Here is a 20,208-nt window from a genome sequence, read left to right as displayed (position 1 = left end):
GCCTTATATATAATCATCGGTCAGTCCATATTAGAACATAATTTTTTGATTATTTTTTTTGTGCTAATTTCACCCATGAGTTAAAACTATTATAGTTGTCTTAATGACATATATCAATATCCACAAGTCTCTTCAACGTAATTCACACAGATTTTATGATATTTTCTTCTCCAAATATTTTATATTAGGCAATGTACTTATCTCATGTTGACACGCTTATTTCTCTGCTGTAAACCAACCATGAAACTTCTGCCAAAAGTTTTTCAGCATTGTGGTCCTTCACACAAGCTCTTAAACCACAATGCTGAAAAAATTAGATGTAAAATGTTGTTAAAGCAGTACCAGAGAATTTTAGCTAATAAAAACTTTTTCAAGCACATTAAAAACAAGACACCTGTAAGGGAGTGAACTGGGCCATTAGATGACCAGGAAGTGTAAGGGGTGCTCAGGGAGGATAAGGCCATAGCATGAACACCAAATTAATTCTTTACTTCAGTCTTTGGATGGGGAGATGCCAACACTTGAACCAGTCTTTGTAGGAGATGATTCAGAGGAACTGCATCAAATCAGTGGGACTCTGAAAGAGGTGCTAATTGACAAACTAAATAGTAACAGTTCTACAGGAACGCCAGTAGGAGTAGTTCTGCAGTTTCAAATCTGCCTCTGTTCCTAAACACTGGAGGGTGGCAAATGTAACGTCAATGTTCAGGAAGGCCTCCAAGGGTGACCCAAGTGAACCTGCCATTGGTACTGGGTAAGATGGTGGAAACTATGGTTAAGAACAAAATTACTTGTCATTTAAACATGGCTTAATGGGGGAAAGTCCGTGTGGATTTAGCAAAAGGATGTTGTGCTTTGACTTAACCTATTACAAATCTTTGAAGGTGTGCATAAGCATGTGGATAAAGGTGAGCCAAGCAATAGAGTATATTTGGATTTTCAGAAAGCGTTAAGTCCTCCATGAGAGACTCCCGCGAAAACTAAAAAATCATGGGATAAGCCCCACAGACAGGAAGCAGTAGAACTACATTTTATTTATTTGATTTTTATTTCACCTTTTCAGCGCAGATTGCATTCAGGTACTGTAGGTATTTCCCTATCCCCAGAGGGCTCACAATCTTAAGTTTTCCCCTGAGGCAATGGAGGGTAAAGTGACTTGGGTAAAGTCTCAAAGTGCAGCCGTGGGATTTGAACCCAGGTTTCTCTGGTTCTTAGCCTGCTGCTCTAGCCACTAGGCTACTCCTTCCCACTGGAGAAAGATATAGTGGCATGCCCCAAGGGTCTGTACTGGAACTGCTGTTTAACTTACTCATTAATGATCTGGGAAAGGAAGTGAGGTGACAGAAATATATTCAGAGTCGTTGAAACACAAGCATGCTGTGAGAACTGCAGAAGGACCTTGCGAGCCTGCAGAGTTGACCTATGAAATGTAATGTGGACAAGCGCAAAGTGAAGCCCATAGGGAAAAGCCATCCTAACTCTAGGTAACCATAAGGATCTTGGAGTCACCTTGAAATCCTCAGCTCGGTGTATGGCGGTGGCCAAAAAAGCAAACAGAACGTGAAGAATGATTTGCAGCGGCAAATAAAACGATGACTAGCATACAATGCCTCTGTATTGATCGACGGTACAACTGCACCTCGAGTACTGTGGGCAGGTCTGGGGATCCAGCCCCATCTCCAGAAGGATGGGGTGAAGAGGAGAGTGACAAAAATGATTAAGGGGATGGAGTGGCTTCTTTATGAAAGGCTACACAGGTTAGGGCTCTTCGGCTTGGAGAAGAGACGATGGAGGGTGGGGGCAGTACTCTGTTACCATGCTTATAAAATCATGAGTGGGGAGGAGCTGGTAAATAGGATAGATAACTGTTCCTTTTCAGATTGTATTAAAACTAGGAGACACACCATGAAAGTAACAGGTAGCATATCTAAAACAAAACCAAAAAAAAGCTGTGGAATTTATTGCGGGAGGATGTGGTCCTGGTCTCTAGCATGGCGGTGTTTAAAAGGGCTGTGGACAAGTTCTGGAGGAGAAGTCCCTCAGCCAGGCAGACTTGGGGGGGTGTGGGGGGAAGCCGGATAGCCGTGGCCCAGATTGGCCACTGTTAGAGAGAAGATGCTGGACAGAGCTGGACCCTCGGTCGGATCCAGCACGGCACACGTTATGCTCTCATGATGCCCGAGTGCGTTCTGTTTGAGTGTCGGCCTGCGAGGCTAAAAGTACGTGTGCAGACTTACACGGTGTTGAGCAGTGGTATAACGCGGGTGCATCTTTGAATAGAAAATATACCTGTGCAGCCCAAAGTGGGCACCGACTTCTGGTGGCTATGAACACCCTTCCCTGGGTATGGCAGGTTAACTCTATTTTTACCCGGGTGGAAGGTGCCGACGTCTTAACACCAAAAGCAACCACTTGGCACTGTATGAATGTTCTTAGCATACAGCTGAGTTGTTTTTTAAGTATTGCCAGCAAAGAAAAACCCCTCCAGGCTAGGGTGTGGATATAGGTCCCATTTTTATTTTTTTAAATATTAATTTCTGGGAGAAGGCTGAGGTCAAAGCATATATATATATGATATAGATATAGATATATATATTTTTTTTTTTTCTCCACACGGTGGGAAGAGTTCCTGACACATCCCTAAAAGTGGAGGCCAAGAGCAATAAAGATGTATTGTCGGAGAAATGGGACCTGCCTTATGGGCACCCACACCCATTCTCTTGGCGACGCAGCACTGCCATTTGCAAGATCAACCGGCGCTATAAATATGTATGGTGGTGACATGCTCTCGCTCTCCCCCCATGCCAGACAGCGGAGGAGGGGGAGTGGGGAAATCCTGAGTGGGCACGGCTTTTACCACGAGGCTGTGCCCTGCATCTCTGGCGCCTGGGCCTGGATTGCGTCCCTAGAACGCAGGAACTCTTCCCTGCAGCAGCCTTAGCTCTTCACCACTTTTGTCCTGTTCAGGCTCCCACCCTCACAGGGTGGCTTGAGAGACTCGGGCTGCTGGATCAGCTTCCTTCACCCTCCAGGCTAGGTCTCTGGCCAGAATCCTACACTCCCTTCAACTGAGGGAGGCCCAGAAAATGGCTCTCTGCATTTGGCAGGTGGGGGTGGAAGGAGGGGAGAGAGACTTTTGAGGACTTTTTTTTTTTTTTAAGCCATTTTCCTGGCTAGGATGGCGTGGTTTACAATGGGTCTCCTCTGCCCCTGCTGGGGGTCTTCCATAGCACGTGGCTGGACTGCGAGGAGACATACCCGGAGGCGGGTTTAAGCTGGGATAGGAAAATAGTGCATGTAGGGTATGGGCCCTTTCAATCCCTTGCATGAAGGGAGCAGGTGAAAAATACTCCAGGCCCTTTCCCACTGATTTACTGCTATTTCAAAAGGAAGTTACCTGCCTTCTTTATCTCTTTAAAATTAGCATCCAGTACACCTGTCACGTCACCCAGGCCAGAGGAGTGGCAGGCAGCACGCTGCATGAACATCACTATCCGCCCAGAGCTGGATAAGCGAAGGGACTTAGAAGGGGTTAAGTACAGGACTCTGGACCTCAGGATCATGGTGTGAGGGAGGGGTTAAGTGATCCCCTTGGTTTGGGTAACTTCCCTCTGCTCCAGTGTGCTGATGAATCGGGGCAAGGTGTCTGTTTTGCTATTATTTGGCCTGAAAGCAGGCTCCTGCTCCATCGCGGCTGTCAGTGACTGCATCCCGTGGCTGCCGGTGCAGTGGGGCAGGTGCGTTCAGCCCATGCCCTGCCCGTGCAAGCAGTGCGTCTGGATTCCAAAGGGGAGGAAACATGCAAAGTAAGCACACAGTGAAGGCAAAAAAAGGATCAAAATAAGCGCAAAAAAAAAGTTTCTAAGGAGTTTCTCTGGCTTCTAAAAAAAAATGTTGACAGGTGCTCAAGTTTTCTAAATATTTTTCCATCTTTGCAGAGAGACCCACTGTGACGTCAAGGGGTCTTGCAGGTTTGGCTCCCGCCTGAGGGACTCTTCCAACTGGTGACTAATAAACCATGAGCACAGCTGCCCCGCCGTCGGTGCCGTGGGTGGCTGTGCAGGCAGGAGAGGCGAAGGGGCTGCCGCCGTCGCCATGGGACGCTCTGCAGGCGGGAGAGAGACCTGCTATAAAGTTTCCTCTGGGCTGCAGGAAAAACCAGTCGGACCTGAACGTGAGTCCCCCCCCCCCCCCCCCCCCCCCCCCCCGGCTGCTGGCAGTCCACCTTTCCGGCCCAGGATCCTGGGTTGGGTCTCCGGTACGTAGGCCTCGGTGGTGCGCAGCCACAATCAGTCCCTCCCCTCCAGCCCCCACGCGCTGGGAGGTGGTTCGACTTCAGTTAAAAGGGAGTTACTGGGGAAACTCATTCTTTACATCTCCTCCCAGTATATAAAGATCCCTCCTCAGTCCTCCACCGCATGACCTTGACTAGCGGGATGCTGTTCAGCCTGAGTAACAAAAGAGCAAATAAAGCAGGTTAGGATTATAAGGGCATTCTTTCACATGGCAGCTCCAGACTGGTTTAGCAGGGATGAAAAAAAATGAAACAGCCCCCCCCCCCCCTTCCCCTGCCCTAAAATGGAAAAAAACAAACCCCTGAACAAACGAAACAACCTAACTGAAAACGTTTGGGCTGCGCAACCCTAGTGGGCAGAACTGTGTGTGTGAGAGAGCATCGTTGGTTACTGGACGGGAAGGCCCTAGCATGGGCCTCGCCACTCTGGGCGCGTGCAGATCCATTGCTGCAGAGCGACCGACGCTTTACTGAGCTGTTTAAAGACGGTCTTTGAGCAGCCTGGTCCCGTGACTATCAGGAGTTCTGATTTACTCCCCCTCTGACAAGGCACCCGCATCCTGGCAACGGAGTATAATGGGCGGGAAATCTGTCTTACTATCTTCTTTGAAGGGGGTCTCGCCCACCTGACCTCACGGGGAAGATAGACGTCTCCAGGAGCGCGCCCGAGAGGGTCACTCGGCAGAGGACTGTAACCTGGACTCCGCCTGACTCTATCACGCCAGTGACTCTGCCACCAGAAGAGCCCATGCAATTCGGCCGCTCTCGTTTGGCACCTGAGGAGAGAATCTGACGCAGACAACTAGGTCTCTGCTTATACTGTGCGGCTCAATGTCTGGAGAGAAGGAAAACCTTACCATGCCCAGAGTCACCTGGGCTTAACCACTTCGACCTCCCATTTTCTCATGCTGGTCACGTTGTAGCATCTTCCATCTGTTTCTTCTCTCGGGCCTTGGGGAATTCCAGCTCCAGGGGGAATTTCATACAGCAGTCCACTGTGCCACTCATCTTACGGTTGTGTTAGGCCTACCATGGCTCCAGCGACATCAACCACAATTTGACTGGTCTATGCCAGAACCTATTCAGTGGGGACTGGGTGTACTGAATCCTGTATGGACTCCAAATCTACGTCTTGCCCAATGATCATGGCCTCCGTCCTTCTGAACCCACTCAAACTGCTCCACGGCATCTCGAGGGAAAATGCCCTTAAAGAACTCTACAAGCAAATACAAGGGCGCTTGGGACAAGAGAGGAGTGAGCCTGAGAGTTTGGCAGGAGAACACAAACATAACGCTGACTTATAATATTCTTGGTCTCAACAATAGGATCTGCTTTCTTTTGTGTGACTCTTTGCTTTTGCCACATCTAGAAAAATTATTTTCTTAAGATTAAGGAACGAAAAAAATAATTCCATTAATATCTCTTCTCTCTGGCTCCAACAACACATTCGCAATTAAAGTTCCCGGAACAGATTGAAATTGGAGAAAAGCTGTCAGATCAAGGCTGTCTGACATTTGGGACAGTTCAAATTGCTTTTAGAAGCTTTTTTTGGATGGAGGAAAATACATCCCCAGCAACTGCTGGGATTGCTTCCATAAGAGTGTTTAGAATTTCGAGGAAATACTTCAAACGTTTCCTGTTGGATTTAGAAAGTTTAATTTGGCCTATGTTTGCATGTTTATATGTATTTTTTTTAAATTCTCCAACCTATTTTGCAGAAACTTGTCCTAGACTAAAAAGTCTCATTTTGTTGAGACTTCTCAGTTTTTTTTTATTTCTCAAAACATCCTGCTTCTTGTCAAAATTTGCAAGTTCAACCTCCTGGGCCAGTTTGCAGCTAAGCTTACAGTTATAAGAACTGCCGTGTCTGGGACTTACCCAGCCCTTCAGTAGCCATCCAAATAGCCTCCATGCTGAACACGTGTCTCGTCGCCAAAGAAAAGGCAAATAGAAATAGCTTCAGAGACTCCCTGGCGATATTTTATTTATTTCTGTTTGATGTTCCATTTATCATAATTTAGCCCTAAGCAGATCACATATACAGATGCTACAAAATATATTCAAAATACACTTTACAAGTTAAATAAAAGGCGCATATATTAAAACACATCTTTGAAGAAGTGGAACAAATAAAATCCTTTTAAAATTGCTTTGCATAATAAAACAGATTTCCACCCTAGTAAAAGCAAGCAAACAAAAAAAAAACAAACAAAACCCAGCAAGACACCTCCCTAATTTAAAAATCTGCTTAAATTTAGCGGAGGGGGTCATGAGGTGCGCTGAGCCAAAGCAGTTGCATGGGCATCCTTCTGTTATAGGCTTGATTTACTCCAGATACTGCCTGGGTCAATAAAGCTAAATTAAAAATCCATAAGAACATGCCATACTGGGTCAGACCAAGGGTCCATCAAGCCCAGCATCCTGTTTCCAACAGTGGCCAATCCAGGCCATAAGAACCTGGCAAGTACCCAAACACTAAGCCTGTCCCATGCTATTGATGCCAGTAATAGCAGTGGCTATTTTCTAAGTCAGTACGAGGAGGCCTGGCTGAGGATCCAGCCTCAGATGAAGAATGGTGCAAAAAAAAAAAAAAGGTTTTAAATATTCTCAGCCAAGCTCTCCTCCCTCAAACACTACATAAGGCATTGTAGTGGATAAGGTGACAAGAGATGGTGGTGTCGGTACAAGAGAACTCCACTAGTGGGATGCAATGGTAACTTGCTTTGGAGCCCTTTTTGAAAATTGGTCTTCCACTTGCTAGCTTCCTGTTTTCAGGTAAAAGGGCAGATTTGAATGATAGGTTAAAGATTGTAAGTAGTAGGTCTCCAATTTCATATTGAGTTTCTTTTTAGAACTCTGGGATGAATATCATATTCTGGTGATTTGCTACTATTTAATTTGTCTAATACTACTTACAGATTCATACTGACTTGATTTAGTTCCTTTGAGATGTTACCCACAAAAAATGGTTCAAATGTGGGTATCTCCCCATCATCCTCATTTGAAATGACTGAAGTGAAGAATTCATTTAACTTTTTTTTTTTTTTTTTGCTATGGCCTTCTCGTCCATAAGTACTCTTCTTGGAGGAGAAGCCCATTAATTGCTATTAATCAAATTTACTTAGGGAATGGCCACTGCTATTACTGGCATTAGTAGCATAGGATCTACTTAATGTTTGGGTACTTGATAGGTACTTTTGTAGCCTGGATTGGCCACTATTGGAAATAAGATGCTGGCCCAGTATGGCAACTTCTTATATTCATTCTTTTCACCTCCACCCACCCTACCCCTTGGTCATATAACAGCCCAACAGACTCTCTTGCAGGCTTTTGTTTTTAATATACTTGAAAAAGATTGTATTAGTTTTTACCTTTTTCCTAACTGACTTCAGATTCTGTTTTGGCTTGCTTTATTAGTGTTTTACATCTAATTTGTCAATGCTTATGTGTCTATCTATTTTCCTCTTGGCCCTGTTTTTTCCATTTTTTAAATGACATTTTTTTTGTCTTTGATAGCCTTTTTCATAGCACCATTTAGCCATGCAGGTGGTTGCTTGTTGTTTTGACCTTTCTTAATGTGCAAAATGCATTTTATCTGGGCTTCCAAAATAGTGTTTTTAACATTTTCCATTCCTCATACAGACTTTTAACCCTTGTAACTTTTCCTTTTAGTCTTTTATAACTAATTTCCTTATCTTATTGTAGTCTTCCTTTTTAAAGTTATTTTATCACTCCAGTGACTATCTCAGATTTGATGATATTATGATCACTGTTGCCAAGAGGCTCCACCACTGTTATCTCTTGTACCAAATTCTGCATTCTAGTGAACTAGATCTAAAGTTAAGCCCCTTGTTGTTTAAGACCAGTGGCTTCATGAAGCAGTTATTTATGATGTCCAGAAACTTAATCTCCTTGTCATGCCCAGATGAGATGCTAATCCAATCAATGTTGGGGGTAATTGAAGTCTCCCATTATTATTTCCATACTTTAGTAGTCTAATATCTCCTAGTATTTCATTGCCTGCGTCACCATGTTGGTTGGGCGACGTGGTAGTAAACCTTCAGTGCTGTTTTCTTCTATGACATGAGTACTAATCCCTGCTTTGCAACTGTCTTTCCTTGTTGACATTAGGGTAGATCACTTTATCTCCCTGTAGAATGGACGATTCTCCAGACTCTGAGCCTGTAGCTGACAAGAAGTCAGATTTTTATGGGTCTTGCACACATGCTTATCACCTGCCTCCAGGTTCTGAGCAACAGAAAGTTTCCATGCTTGTGTGATAACAGTGGCCTGAAGCTGTTTAGGAAGCAGAGTCTGAAGTTAGTGTCTGCACAAGGCAGTGGAGAGCAGAGTCAGGCAGGCCTCGCTGAACTAAATCTGCTTTCTTCCGCAGTGCCTGCATACTCTGACCCGTCTCCAGAGAGTGTGGAGCATCGATCAGGGGCCCTTCAGCTGACAGAGTGACAGAAGCTGCCGTGAGTCAGCATCACCCCCGTGTGGGTTTTGAGGGGAAGGAGAGGGGCGGGAGTGCTGCTGAGGAGGCCGCTGCTCCTCAGGCTGTGGGGTGATGCTTCTGAGAACCCAACAGCTCACCAGGGAGCAAAGATGGATGTCTTCCCCATCCCTTGTCTAGCTACTTCAATGCTCTCTGAGCATCCTCACCTGCTCCCCAACCTCCATGAGGTCATCTTCTCCGCAAGGAAGCACCCTTGTACCCCTAGCTATAAACATCTCTCCCCATCTCCAAAGCTCTTCATACACCAGCTACCACATCCTGAACCACCATGCCAAAAGTACCCCAGTACCTGTTTGAAAATGACTTTTTGGGCGATGTGTGCAAGAGTTTAGGTACCTCTGGTTAAACTGTATGTTTCAGTGAATCTCTAAGTGAACAGAAGCTGACGCAACCTCTAGATGGTACAAAGTTTAAACATAATGAAGATGGTATAGCGCTAGGGTTCTTGGATCTTTGTGAAAGGTGTGTGAATCAATAATTGAAGAGAAAACAATTTTGAAAGCATTTCCACCTTTTATTTGCAAAGTACTGGAAAGATTTCGGTCCCCTGAATCACGGTCTGCATTTCCTCCGTGCGCGTCTGGATCCAACTACGCAGTAACCTGCCGGGACACGCAATCACTAGTTGATTCTTCTGGGCTTCTGTCCCTCCCGACAGGGGACCGAAATCTTTCCAGTACTTTGCAAATAAAAGGTGGAAATGCTTTCAAAAAATGTTTCTTCATTTATTGATTGATTTTCATTCGCTCACCTTTCACAAGGATCCGAGAACCCTAGCGCTCTACCATCCTCGTTTGGTTCGCCACCTCTCAGTATACCGCTCAGCGTCTCCACTTAATTGCCACAAAGTTAAATCTGACATCTTTCTACAGTTTTAAATTTTAAGTTTCCAATTTCAACAGTTTGAAAATAACAGAGAATATGCAATGTGTAAAAGTTTGGCCACCCTTCCAGTTGATTCGTTACTACTTTTTAAAAGAAAAGTCCAGGCTGGAAAGGTTGATTTTAGTTTGTTAGGCCTTCAGCTCTTTTGAGCATTTGAAAGTGAAGATAATTCACTCTTTTATAAACAGAGAGGCTGTACAAATATCTCTAAATGCTTCTGGCTAGCTGCTAGTTCAACTGTCAGAATATTGTTGTGTATTTGTTGTTGTACATTTGTTTTTATTTTTATGGAATTATGTATGTTATGCTTGGACATTGTTTTGGGCAATTTTATTTGGAAAGCAATTCAGAAATACAATGAAATGAAATAAATTGTTAAGAAATGGAAGCTGCAGGATCTTGTGTGGTTGTGGCCAAACAGTAAGTTACTTTTCAAGTTCAAAGCACTGCTGAAAGGTTTCAGGCTTGTCAAGGGTTTGTTTTGCACACTTTAGATGCTGAGATTTGTGAGGAGATTACAGAAACGGTTTCTTTCTGTGATCTTCATGATCATTGTGTAAGCAGTGCTGTAATATAGACAAATACTCCAGTGTTAACTTTTTAGCAGGTCATTTGCCGTTATCTGGGCATTCTGTTTTGCACAATTTTCAGGCAGCTTTGTCAGATTTTTCTTGGTCTTCCAGATCTTGCCTTTTTCCCCCCACAGATAAGCAGACTGAATTAGCCATGCTGTCCGGGTGGAGGGACATCGCTAGGTGGAGCTTGACAGAGCTTTGCGCTGTGTGTGCGGCTGCGCGCCCTTTCCCATGCGGCGCCATCTTCTCCTCAGTCTGTTCTTTCCGCGCTGCAGGCTGCACACAGAGCCTTTCTCTCTTCCCTCAGAGCACAGTTTAAAAAAAAAAAAAAAAAAAGAAGGAAACCTGCCTCCGAGACCACCTGACTTCAGATTCTACCAGTGCAGCAAAATAATGGTCACAGAACGGGCACAACTATTGTTGTTGTTTGTGCCTCAGACCGGACCACAACCAGGCGGCATGCCAGGACCTCGGCCGCATGTCCCTTCGGGCCCAGTGTCAACGCGCTGCAAGAACGCCTAATTAAAGGAACAAAACATAGTGGTGGTGGTGTTGGTGTCCCCCCAAGGAGCAATCCGTGACCAAGCATCTGGGCCACCTTTGCTGCTATACGTAGGAGGGAGGATTTCCCGTTTCTACCGCTCTTGGGAAGCAATCAGTTCTGACCGTTGGTTACTCAATGTTGTCAGAGAGGGTTATTCTCTGAATTTCAAGAACACACTGCATCTTCCCCACCGAGTGAGCCCACATTGGTCCAGGTCAGGGAATTGTCACTGGCTTCAGGAAGAGGTCTCCAAACTTTGACAACAGCGTTCGATCCAGTGGGTCTCCGGCGCTCAGCTGGTCCAGGGGTTCTGCTCCCAATACTTCCTCATCCCCAAATAATTGGGAGGACTTAGCCCAATCCTGGACTTATGAATTCTCAACAAGTTCCTGAAGAAGGAGAAATTCAAGATGACATCTCTCAAGTCCATCCTTCCTTTTCTACAACCCAGCGATTGGATGTGTTTGCTGGACCTCAAGTATGCGTACTCACAATCCTATGCACTGTTCCTCCTGGCGTTACCTGTGTTTTCATGTCAACAAACACCACTTCCAGTACAAGGTGCTCCCCTCTGGTCTCTCGTCTGCCCCGAAAGTCTTCACCAAATGCTTAGCAGTAGCAGTGGCCCATCTCAGGAAACAAGGAATCCAGTTGTTCCCATACCTTGACGACTGGTTGCTAGTGGCACTTCGACTGACCATCCTTCAGAACAGTCTATAGACTACAATCCAGTGTCTGGAGGGTCTTGGCTTGATCATCAATTATGAAAAATCCAGTCTCCAACCAATGCAAAACCTGCAGTTCATTAGGGCCTGCATAAGTATGGCTCAGGGCAGAGCGTTCCTTCCGGCGAACAGGACACACACACTGTGCACCCTGGCCATACAGCTCAGAGACTCTGCTCACACTTCTGCCCGCCCAATCTTGACCCTGTTGGGTCATATGGTGGCAGCCACCTATGTGGTGCCACATACTCATTCGCACATACGGTGCCTGCAATGGGGGCTCAAGGCACAATGGACACAGATCTCAAATCTGCTATCCCGATCAGTAAATGTAACCCGTAGCATGAGAGCAAACCTCAACTGGTGGTTATGCCCTGCAGCTCTCTGTCGGGTCTCCGCTTTGCCCCCCGACTCATCAGTTAATCCTCACCATGGTCGCCTCAGGCATTGGGTGGGGAGCCCATTTAGAACACTTACAAATACAAGGGCTCTGGTCTCGCTGGGAAAGTCTCCAATAGATAAACCTCCTAGAGCTCTGAGTGATAGGGAATGCCATATGTACGTTAAAGGCCTTCCTACGAGGGAGAAATGTCATGGGCCACGCAGACAATCAGGTTGCGATGTTCTGCATAAAAAAGGAAGGCGGGTCCGGTTCCTGGATGCTATGCAGGGAAGTGGTGCACATCCTAGAATGGGCCAAGGAGCTCTCCATCATTCTTCAGGCATCCTACCTACCTGGGGTGGAGAACTCCAGAGCAGACAAATTTAAGCTGAATCTTCCATCCACACAAGTGGGAACATTGCCAGGACATGGTGGAGGTTCTCTTCCAAGCTTGGGGCGTTCCGCAAGTAGACCCTTTCGTGACGGAACGCAACAGGAAGGTGCAGACATTCTGCTTGGTCTAAGCCAGCCAGAAACGACTTGCACAAGACGCATTTCTCCTATCGTGGACAGGAGGACTCTATGCTTACCCCCCGATCCCGCTCATATCGAACTTTACAGACGTGTATTGGGGATGTGGCCAACCTCATCCTGATAGCTCCGACTTGGCCAAGACAACCGTGGTACGCCTATCTTGTGCATCTCTCCATTGAGCCACCCATTCCCCCTTGGCCACAGTGCAGATCTACTGTTGCAGGACAGGGGCACCTTGCTTCATCCCATGCATTCCTCGCTGCAGCTCACAGCGAGGAGGTTGAAAGGATGGTATTAAGCCACCTGCACTTGCCTTTGGAGATGCAAGAAATGCCGGTGTCATCCAGAAAGTCTTCTACTAGATGGAACTATCAAGGCAAGAGACTCAGATACTCGGCTTGGTGTGACAAGGGTGTAGACCCCTTCTCCTGCTCGCCGGAACTCCTTTTACAGTATTTCCGTTCCGTCTAACAAGCGGGACTGGTGACAGCTTCGATGAGGGTCAACGTCAGAGCCATTGCAGCCTGCCATCATCTCTGCAATGGCTTACCGGTGTCCAACCACCCTCTGGTTTCCCGGTTTATGAAGGGCATTCTATAACTGCACCCTCCAGTTCACAAACCACCTGTTCTGTGGGATCTCAACCTAGTTCTGGAACAACTGACACTTCCTCCTTTCGAGCCTCTAGAGACTGCTCAAATGAAATCTGTCATGGAAGGTTTTATTTTTAGTTGCTCTGACCTCTGCCAGAAGAGTCAGCGAGCTGCAGGCTCTGGTCCACGACTCACCTTATCTTGAATTTCACCATGACAAGGTGACTTTATGGACACACCCCTCATTCCTATCCAAGGTAGTTTCAGCATTTCACATCAATCAAGCCATTACCCTACCAACTTTCTTTCCGAAACCGCACAAGAACAAGCCTTGGCCTATTATAAGCGTAGGATGCACTCCGCATCTAGAGTCTCACAACTGTTTTTTGTTTTTTTTTTTTCCTTTCAACCCAAATGCTTTGGGTCTGCTGGTCTCCAAGAGGACTCTCTTGACTTGGATTTCGCAGTGCATTCAGTTCTGTTATCTTAAAAGATCAGAGACCCTCACCAATTTGCCAAAGGCTCATCAAGTGAGAGCAATGGCAGCGTCAGTGGCTTACCTGCGTGAGGTTTCAATAATGGCTATATGCAAGGCAGCTACGTAGTCTTCGCTCTATACTTTCACTTGCTGTGGATGCAGTGATGGGCAGATCCATACTCCAGTCAGGGACCACATAAAGAGCCTGCTGCTGGTGTGGACCAGGTTGAGCGCAGCCCGTCAAACTCTGCCTTGTGAACTGAGTCCATGTTCCCTCAGGGACCCTTCATTCTGCGTTCACAACCTTCATCTGGGAACTCCCAGACAGTATGGCTAATTCAGCCTGTTTATCTGTGGGGGAAAAAAGCAAGTTTGCTTGTCGTAAACGGTGTTGTCTGTAGATAGCAGGATGAATTAGCCATACTGACCCGCCTGCTTCCCCGGATAGTCTCTACTTCAAGCTTCGCGGACCTGCTTTGGAATAGACTTAGGAAAAGATGGTGCTGCGCGGGAAAGGATGTGCAACCGGTCACAGAGCAAAGCTCTGTCAGCTTTGTCAAGCTCTGCCTAGCCGCATGGAGAGACATCCCAGACAGACAGCATAGCTAATTCATCCTGCTATCTACGGAAAACACCGTTTACGGTAAGCAAACTTACTTTTCCTTTAACAGTTCCATGTAACTTCCATTTCTTAACAATGCTTCTGGCAATTGAAATTGCTAGCAGAAAGCGGTGGTAGAATAATTTTTTTTATATAGTCCTTCCTTGCTTTAGAAAAGTGAATTACATGCATTTTTAAATGCTCAGACAGCTGCTTCTTAGAGGAGGCCACAGTTGTTAAGACGCAGAGCAATCATAATCTGAGAGGTCTATGCAGTTTAACTTTGGTTGTGCAAACGTTACTGCTGATGCAGCAAGGCGTTTGGTGCATGGCAATGTATGTTTAACACCCTCGCGTGAAAATTCCATGCTAATGATGGCATTACCCCAATTGTTCATCAGACCCCTTCAACTGGTACAAAATGCAGCCATGCACCTAATAACCAACAAAAAAAAATTACATGAGCATATCTCTCCGGTTCTATTTACTTTACATTGGTTACCTATACATTGGAGAATTCAATATAAAATTGTATCCGCCTTTCATAGTTTTATACATAATAGTCATGGGCTTTTACTATCAGCTATTTTACATTTCTATGTTTTCTCACGTAATCTCAGATCCAAAAATCAATTTCTCTTACCAGTTTCCTCTCCCAGGGCTACCAGGCTTGCAGTGACTCGTGAACGGGCCTTTTCCATTGCAGGTCCAATTATACGGAATTCCATTCCTCTGTGCTTGAGATCATTATCTAATAACAAGGAATTCAAGACAGCTCTAGAGCGCCGTCTATTCAAGCAAGCATTTAAAGACCTATGCGAACCATAACCTTTGAACCCCTTCACTTTACATTCGTTCTGCCCTCTTCCTCTTCTCGGTCAGGCTTTAATTCCCAGGCCAGACTCTCTCTCATGTTTTATTATATATGTTTATTTATAAATATGTTTTACTCTTATTGTTTTCGTTATGATTGTATTTGTAACCCACAGCAAACATTGGAAGGCGCGGGTAATAGATCCTTTTAAATAAAATTAGCTATTGCCCCCAATGCAGAGAGGTGTGTGATGTCTGTCCTTAAGTTTCCAGCATTAAAAAAAACAAATATATATATATATATATATATATATATATATATATATATATATATATATATATATATATATATATATATATATATATATATACACTGCCTAGTCCAAGCTGGAGTAAAGTTTCCAGGGCTAATGTTAGCCTGTGGCCTGAAGCTGCACAAAAAAATGCTCTCTGCACTGAACAGATGTATTCATGCCCAAAAAAATAGACTTATATGCACAAATCCATGTTTTCTTTCATAAAATTTGATTTATGCACAAAAATAGTTCTGTGAAAGCATTTTTGTTCACAAAATCATTTTATCCTGTTTTCCTGTGTGCTGTCTTTTCTCTTTGCACGCATTTCTGGTTTGTGTACATTTTTTTTCGTTTCCAGTGTAGTAGCAAACCATTAGCTTGCTGCATCGAGAGTTTACAAAAAATGTCTACACATTTAGAACCCATGTGCTGAGTTTCAATACAAACAGTTTTAAAGCTCAACTTTATAGTCCTGACTTATCTTGGGATATTTAATCTCATTCTAAATTCCTGACACTGTCCAGTATTTTGAGGATATTTCTGCTTTTAGGGAGGTTCTGTTGAGCAAGTTCCTGAGGGGAAAACTGTTTTAGCGAGAATTGTGATTGATGCGGCCCTTATGATCACGCTTTGAAGCAATGCTATGTTTTTGCACATGAAGGGTCTCTCTATAATATTTCCTGCCGTTTTGAGTGCTGGTCTCACTGTGCAGGTATATCGGTGATGTTACAGTGTTTTGGTTTCTGCTAGCAGTGGTTTTTCATTTCTAAGTATTTAAGGCGGTGTCAGCTTCTGTTCACACACAGTCATTGAAAGGCACAGTTTGACCAGGGCTGCCTAAACGTTTGCACCCAGGTGATGTCCATAGACACCCTCCACCCCCCAGCATGCTCCGCTGGCAGGACTGGCCTGCTGCTTCTATCCAGAGACCCTCTTGTTCCTTGTCTCTTGCAGGCTTGTGGCGGTGGGGTAGCAGAGTGGCTCACAGGAAGGAGACATGGAGAGACCGGCTAAGAAATACATCCGCAGCGACGGGGGAGAGGAGGAGGAACTAGTGAGTGCTGGGGGATGAACTGCCCAGGCCTTGACTGAGGGAGAGGGGTGCTGCAGATCATGGCCACTCATATGCACCCTGATGGTTCTGGCATCAACCGATTGTCTGCTCTCTTATCTCCTATGCAAAAACCATCCTATTTCTGTAAGGAAGGTCTTGTACCCAAGTTTGGATTCGGTTCTTGCCTTTACTTCAGGACCCAGGTTAAAAGAGCGCCCTTGAGGCCACTTGTTGGAATAAGAGGTACTGATGCAGATCTGCTCCTCTGCTGTGGGCCCTAGGCCTTTTCCATGTTGCGAGCTGGAAAGGAAGACCCTGACCAGGACGGTCTCCCTTCACTGTCTTAAGGTTGTGACATCCTTCCTTTCTGGTTGCAGGAGGTGTCTGGCTACCAGCTGTGTCGCTGGAAGCTGGTGCTGGTCTCGCTGGGCACCCTCTGTTCCTTTGGCTTCCTCCTCCTCTTCCTCTACTGGTTCCCAGAATGGAGCGTGAAGTGGACCTGCTCTGAGGTACCACTTCGAGACTCCTGGATCCTGCTCCTGCGTGCCACGGTGAGGCCAGGAAATGGGGGAGGGGGGGTGTCTTAGGAGTGCAGGGGGGAGCGAGGTAGGGTCAGAGGGCTGGGGGGGGTAATGGGGGAGGTAGTGAGAGAGGAAGAAGGCTGGAGGGAGGTATGGACAGAAGCAGGAAGGGGAGAAGTTGAGAGGGATGTGTACCCAGGTCCCAGCGAAGAAAAATTTAGTGGAGACTAGAAACAAGGAATTTTGTGGGATTGCTTCCACACTGTGGAATACTGTACGGCGCGAGATCCAGGAAGAACCAGGATTTCTGTCTTTTTGAAAAGCTGTGGTGTAAAATGTTGGCTTTTCAAGTTGACCTGTCTTCAGGTTCGATATCCTTGGAACCTGTGGCTGCAGGCTGGGTGTGGTCAGTGGTGTGATTGTGAGTTGTTAGCTGGGCGTATGTCATGAGTTTTGGGCTAATGTATCTAGATGAGGCTATTTTATAGCTTTATTTTCTATTTAATGTTTTTTAAATTTAGTATTTGTTTTAATGTAGGAGAGGGTATCGTATTGAGGGCATTTTCCATTGCTGTAATTTGCTTTGGTCTCCTGGGGGAAAAGCAGAATCTAAAATTTTGTTAAAATAAGTGCGTTGCGGAATACCTGGTGTCGTAGCGTGGGATGCATCTGCCTTGTGGATTCTGAGCCCTCTACCTGCTTGCCAGCAATTCTTGTTTTGTTTTTGTTTTTTTTTGTTTGCAGGATGAGTTTCACAGCTGGTTCCGGGTGAGAGTCCGCACTCTGAACACGCCGGGCTCTGACCCTTTGGGCTTTCCCGAGCATGGAGAGTCCAGGGCTGCTCCTGTCCCGCAGATGCAGAACTGGGAGTGTGAGCAGGGCCTTCTCCCGACATCCTGTGTCCCAATGCAGAGAAAAGTGAGGAGGGAAGGGGGGAGAGGATGTATGAATTAACGGGACATGCCTACTTGTAGAATGCAGGTACTTGCCCTGTAAAAATCCCCTGCTCGGCCTTTCTGTTTTTTCCCTTTCAGATTCGATACTTCATCTACCACAACGTGAAGTACCTGTGGGACCCAGGCACACAGTGCTTCCGCCGGCTGGCTGCACTGGAGGAAGGTGTGCCCTGCTCTGCCATTCATCACCGCCATGGTGCAGGGCTCAGCCGAACTGCGCAGGAGTATCGGTGAGCGTAGGATTTCTCTCTTGTCTTCCCCCTTCCAATGCCTGGACTCCTTCCTCTGACGTCTGTGATTGTCTCCTGTGGAGCTGTCTCTGTTCTTGCATGCACTAAGCCATCGCTCAGCTGTTCTCATGGGGCCCGATAGCATGGCCCTGATAGGAAACCGAACTCCCTTGTGGTGAGCAGCGCCAGATCCTCTCCCAGTCTCCTGTGCTGTGCCGCTTCTGATGGGGTGTGTCTGAACGGTGCTGGCTCTAACCATGTGTCTCTCCCTGTCTCAGGAAGCTGTTCTATGGGGCCAATCAGATCGAAGTAAAAGTGCCTTCAGTCCTGAAACTGTTGATCAAGGAGGTGAGACTATAGTGGCTGGGTGGCCAGATTCACAAGACCGTGGGACCCTGGTTTGCAGCATTGTTAACACAGGGTTAGCTATTTGGTCAAGAACGTTGCATGTGGTGCAGCAGCGCAGGATTACACGGTGCAGGGGTGTGGTTGCATGTGGTGCGGTGCTATTATATAAAAATGGCACCGGACATGCCTTTGGCGAGATGAGCAGCTCTCTGAAACAAACGCGTACGAGAAGTCGTTCTGTCATGCACGAAGACACACTAGCCTCCTGGTGCCTCTTAATCTCTGTTCAAAGTGCCCACAGATGTCACATCCTGGTGGAATATCTGTATGGTTGTGGCATCTCTCTCTAGCATCTGCTTCTTTCGCAGGTGCTGAATCCATTCTACGTTTTCCAAGTCTTCAGTGTTATCCTGTGGTCCTGCGACGATTATTACTACTATGCCTCTGCCATCCTCTTTATGTCTGTGCTTTCCATCTCCGCCTCCCTCTACACTGTCCGGAAGGTAAAGAAAAAGGTTCACGCTCCTAACCACTGGCAGGGGAAACAGGGGAGAGGGAAGGCAGCTGGACACTACCACCCACTGTCTGGATGGGGCTGCATTGTGCTCTCTCAGTCAGAGGGGGTATCTAGAGCTGGCATGGGAAGAGTCAGGAGTGGTCTCACTGGGGGAGGGCGAGTGGGAGGGGGCAGAAGAGAGGCCTTGCAGGGGGAAGATCCCCGATGGGAACCAGATGAGGAGTTGGGGAAGAGGCCTCATCGGCGGGGACCTCTTGATGAGAGCTGGCTGGGGTTGCAGTCCTCCTGCCCCCCTGGATAAGCTCTGCTCTTCCTCTTTCCCCCCCTTGCAGCAATTCGTGGTTTTGCATGACATGGTGGCAGCTCACAACGTGATGCGGGTGACGGTGTGCAGGGGAGACCACGGTGAGCTGGAGACTATCGGCAAGACCGGGAAGGGACACCAGGTGCAGTCTCCTCCGGGAGGGCAAACCAGGCCTTAACTATGTGCATGGCGATGTGGTTAGCAGGCAGTGCGCTGAGATTAAGCTCTGGAAATTCAGTTGCTCACTGACTATTGCAGCATCTGACTGGTGCCTCCATGTGGTAATTTGGTGAGTCATGAGATGCAAAATGAACAGTGCCTAGGATTCATATAAACCACCTAGCACCCACATTTCGGTATACGTGCAGCCACCTCTAGGGTGAATGGCAGCAAACATCTGTATCTGGATTCCAGAACCGAGGCCCAGGGAAATGAGCGACTCGCTCCAGGGTGGGGCACGCAGGCAGGGGAGCCTGTCTCCCGAATCCGTCCACCTTTGGGACACCCAGTCGCTCTTGCACAGTGCGAGGTGGGGAAAGGTGATTCTCCCCCCCCCCCCCCCCCCCCCCCCCCCCCCTCCGTCTAAAGGCTGCATCCTTTCCGCAGAGACAGAAGAAACCTTCTCCACGGACCTGGTACCTGGTGATGTCATCGTTGTGCCGGCCAATGGGATGCTGCTCCCCTGCGACGCAGTGTTAATCAGCGGCACTTGCATTGTGAACGAGAGCATGCTGACAGGTGAGGGGCGGGGGGAAGGTTGGAACTATGGCGGTGCAGTCATTTCATCAAAGTGCTTGTGCAGGTGCATGCACCTGTACCAGGGACCTCTTATCTGGTAAGAGGCCTACATGACCTGGCTTTTTGTAGTTTTGGAGAAAAGGCGGACACAGATCATTCCCGAGCTTTGCGGTGAGACACGGGAAGGGAAAGAGGCAGGCTGGGAACTAAAGAGGGGATCCCGGGTGCTTTTGTGCCAGGAGGGTGAGGTGTGAAGGAGGAAGCCAACCAAAGCTGTCCTGGATAAGGAGCGATATCTCACCAG

General features: G+C 46.8%; 1 protein-coding gene across 2 annotated transcripts in view; it reads left to right on the top strand.

Annotated features, from left to right (window-relative positions):
* Positions 1-20,208, top strand: part of LOC115077847 (probable cation-transporting ATPase 13A3) — a 78,176-nt gene that overhangs the window by 5,155 nt on the left and 52,813 nt on the right. The window contains exons 2-10 of one of the 2 annotated variants that reach the window (XM_029580176.1): positions 8,688-8,769; positions 16,191-16,290; positions 16,668-16,841; positions 17,556-17,729; positions 17,846-17,997; positions 18,276-18,345; positions 18,714-18,848; positions 19,195-19,267; positions 19,773-19,904. In XM_029580176.1, the coding sequence (XP_029436036.1) occupies positions 16,234-16,290; positions 16,668-16,841; positions 17,556-17,729; positions 17,846-17,997; positions 18,276-18,345; positions 18,714-18,848; positions 19,195-19,267; positions 19,773-19,904 (967 nt within the window). In that variant the 5' untranslated portion in view covers positions 8,688-8,769; positions 16,191-16,233. Of the gene's footprint in view, positions 1-8,687; positions 8,770-16,190; positions 16,291-16,667; positions 16,842-17,555; positions 17,730-17,845; positions 17,998-18,275; positions 18,346-18,713; positions 18,849-19,194; positions 19,268-19,772; positions 19,905-20,208 lie in introns of those variants that run through there. The other variant, XM_029580177.1, reaches the window with a different exon arrangement.

This window comes from Rhinatrema bivittatum, chromosome 16 (genome assembly GCF_901001135.1).
Source record: "Rhinatrema bivittatum chromosome 16, aRhiBiv1.1, whole genome shotgun sequence".
Taxonomy (NCBI): domain Eukaryota; kingdom Metazoa; phylum Chordata; class Amphibia; order Gymnophiona; family Rhinatrematidae; genus Rhinatrema; species Rhinatrema bivittatum.
Note: the sequence above shows the minus strand (reverse complement) of the source record. Positions and strands in the feature narration are given on the sequence as shown.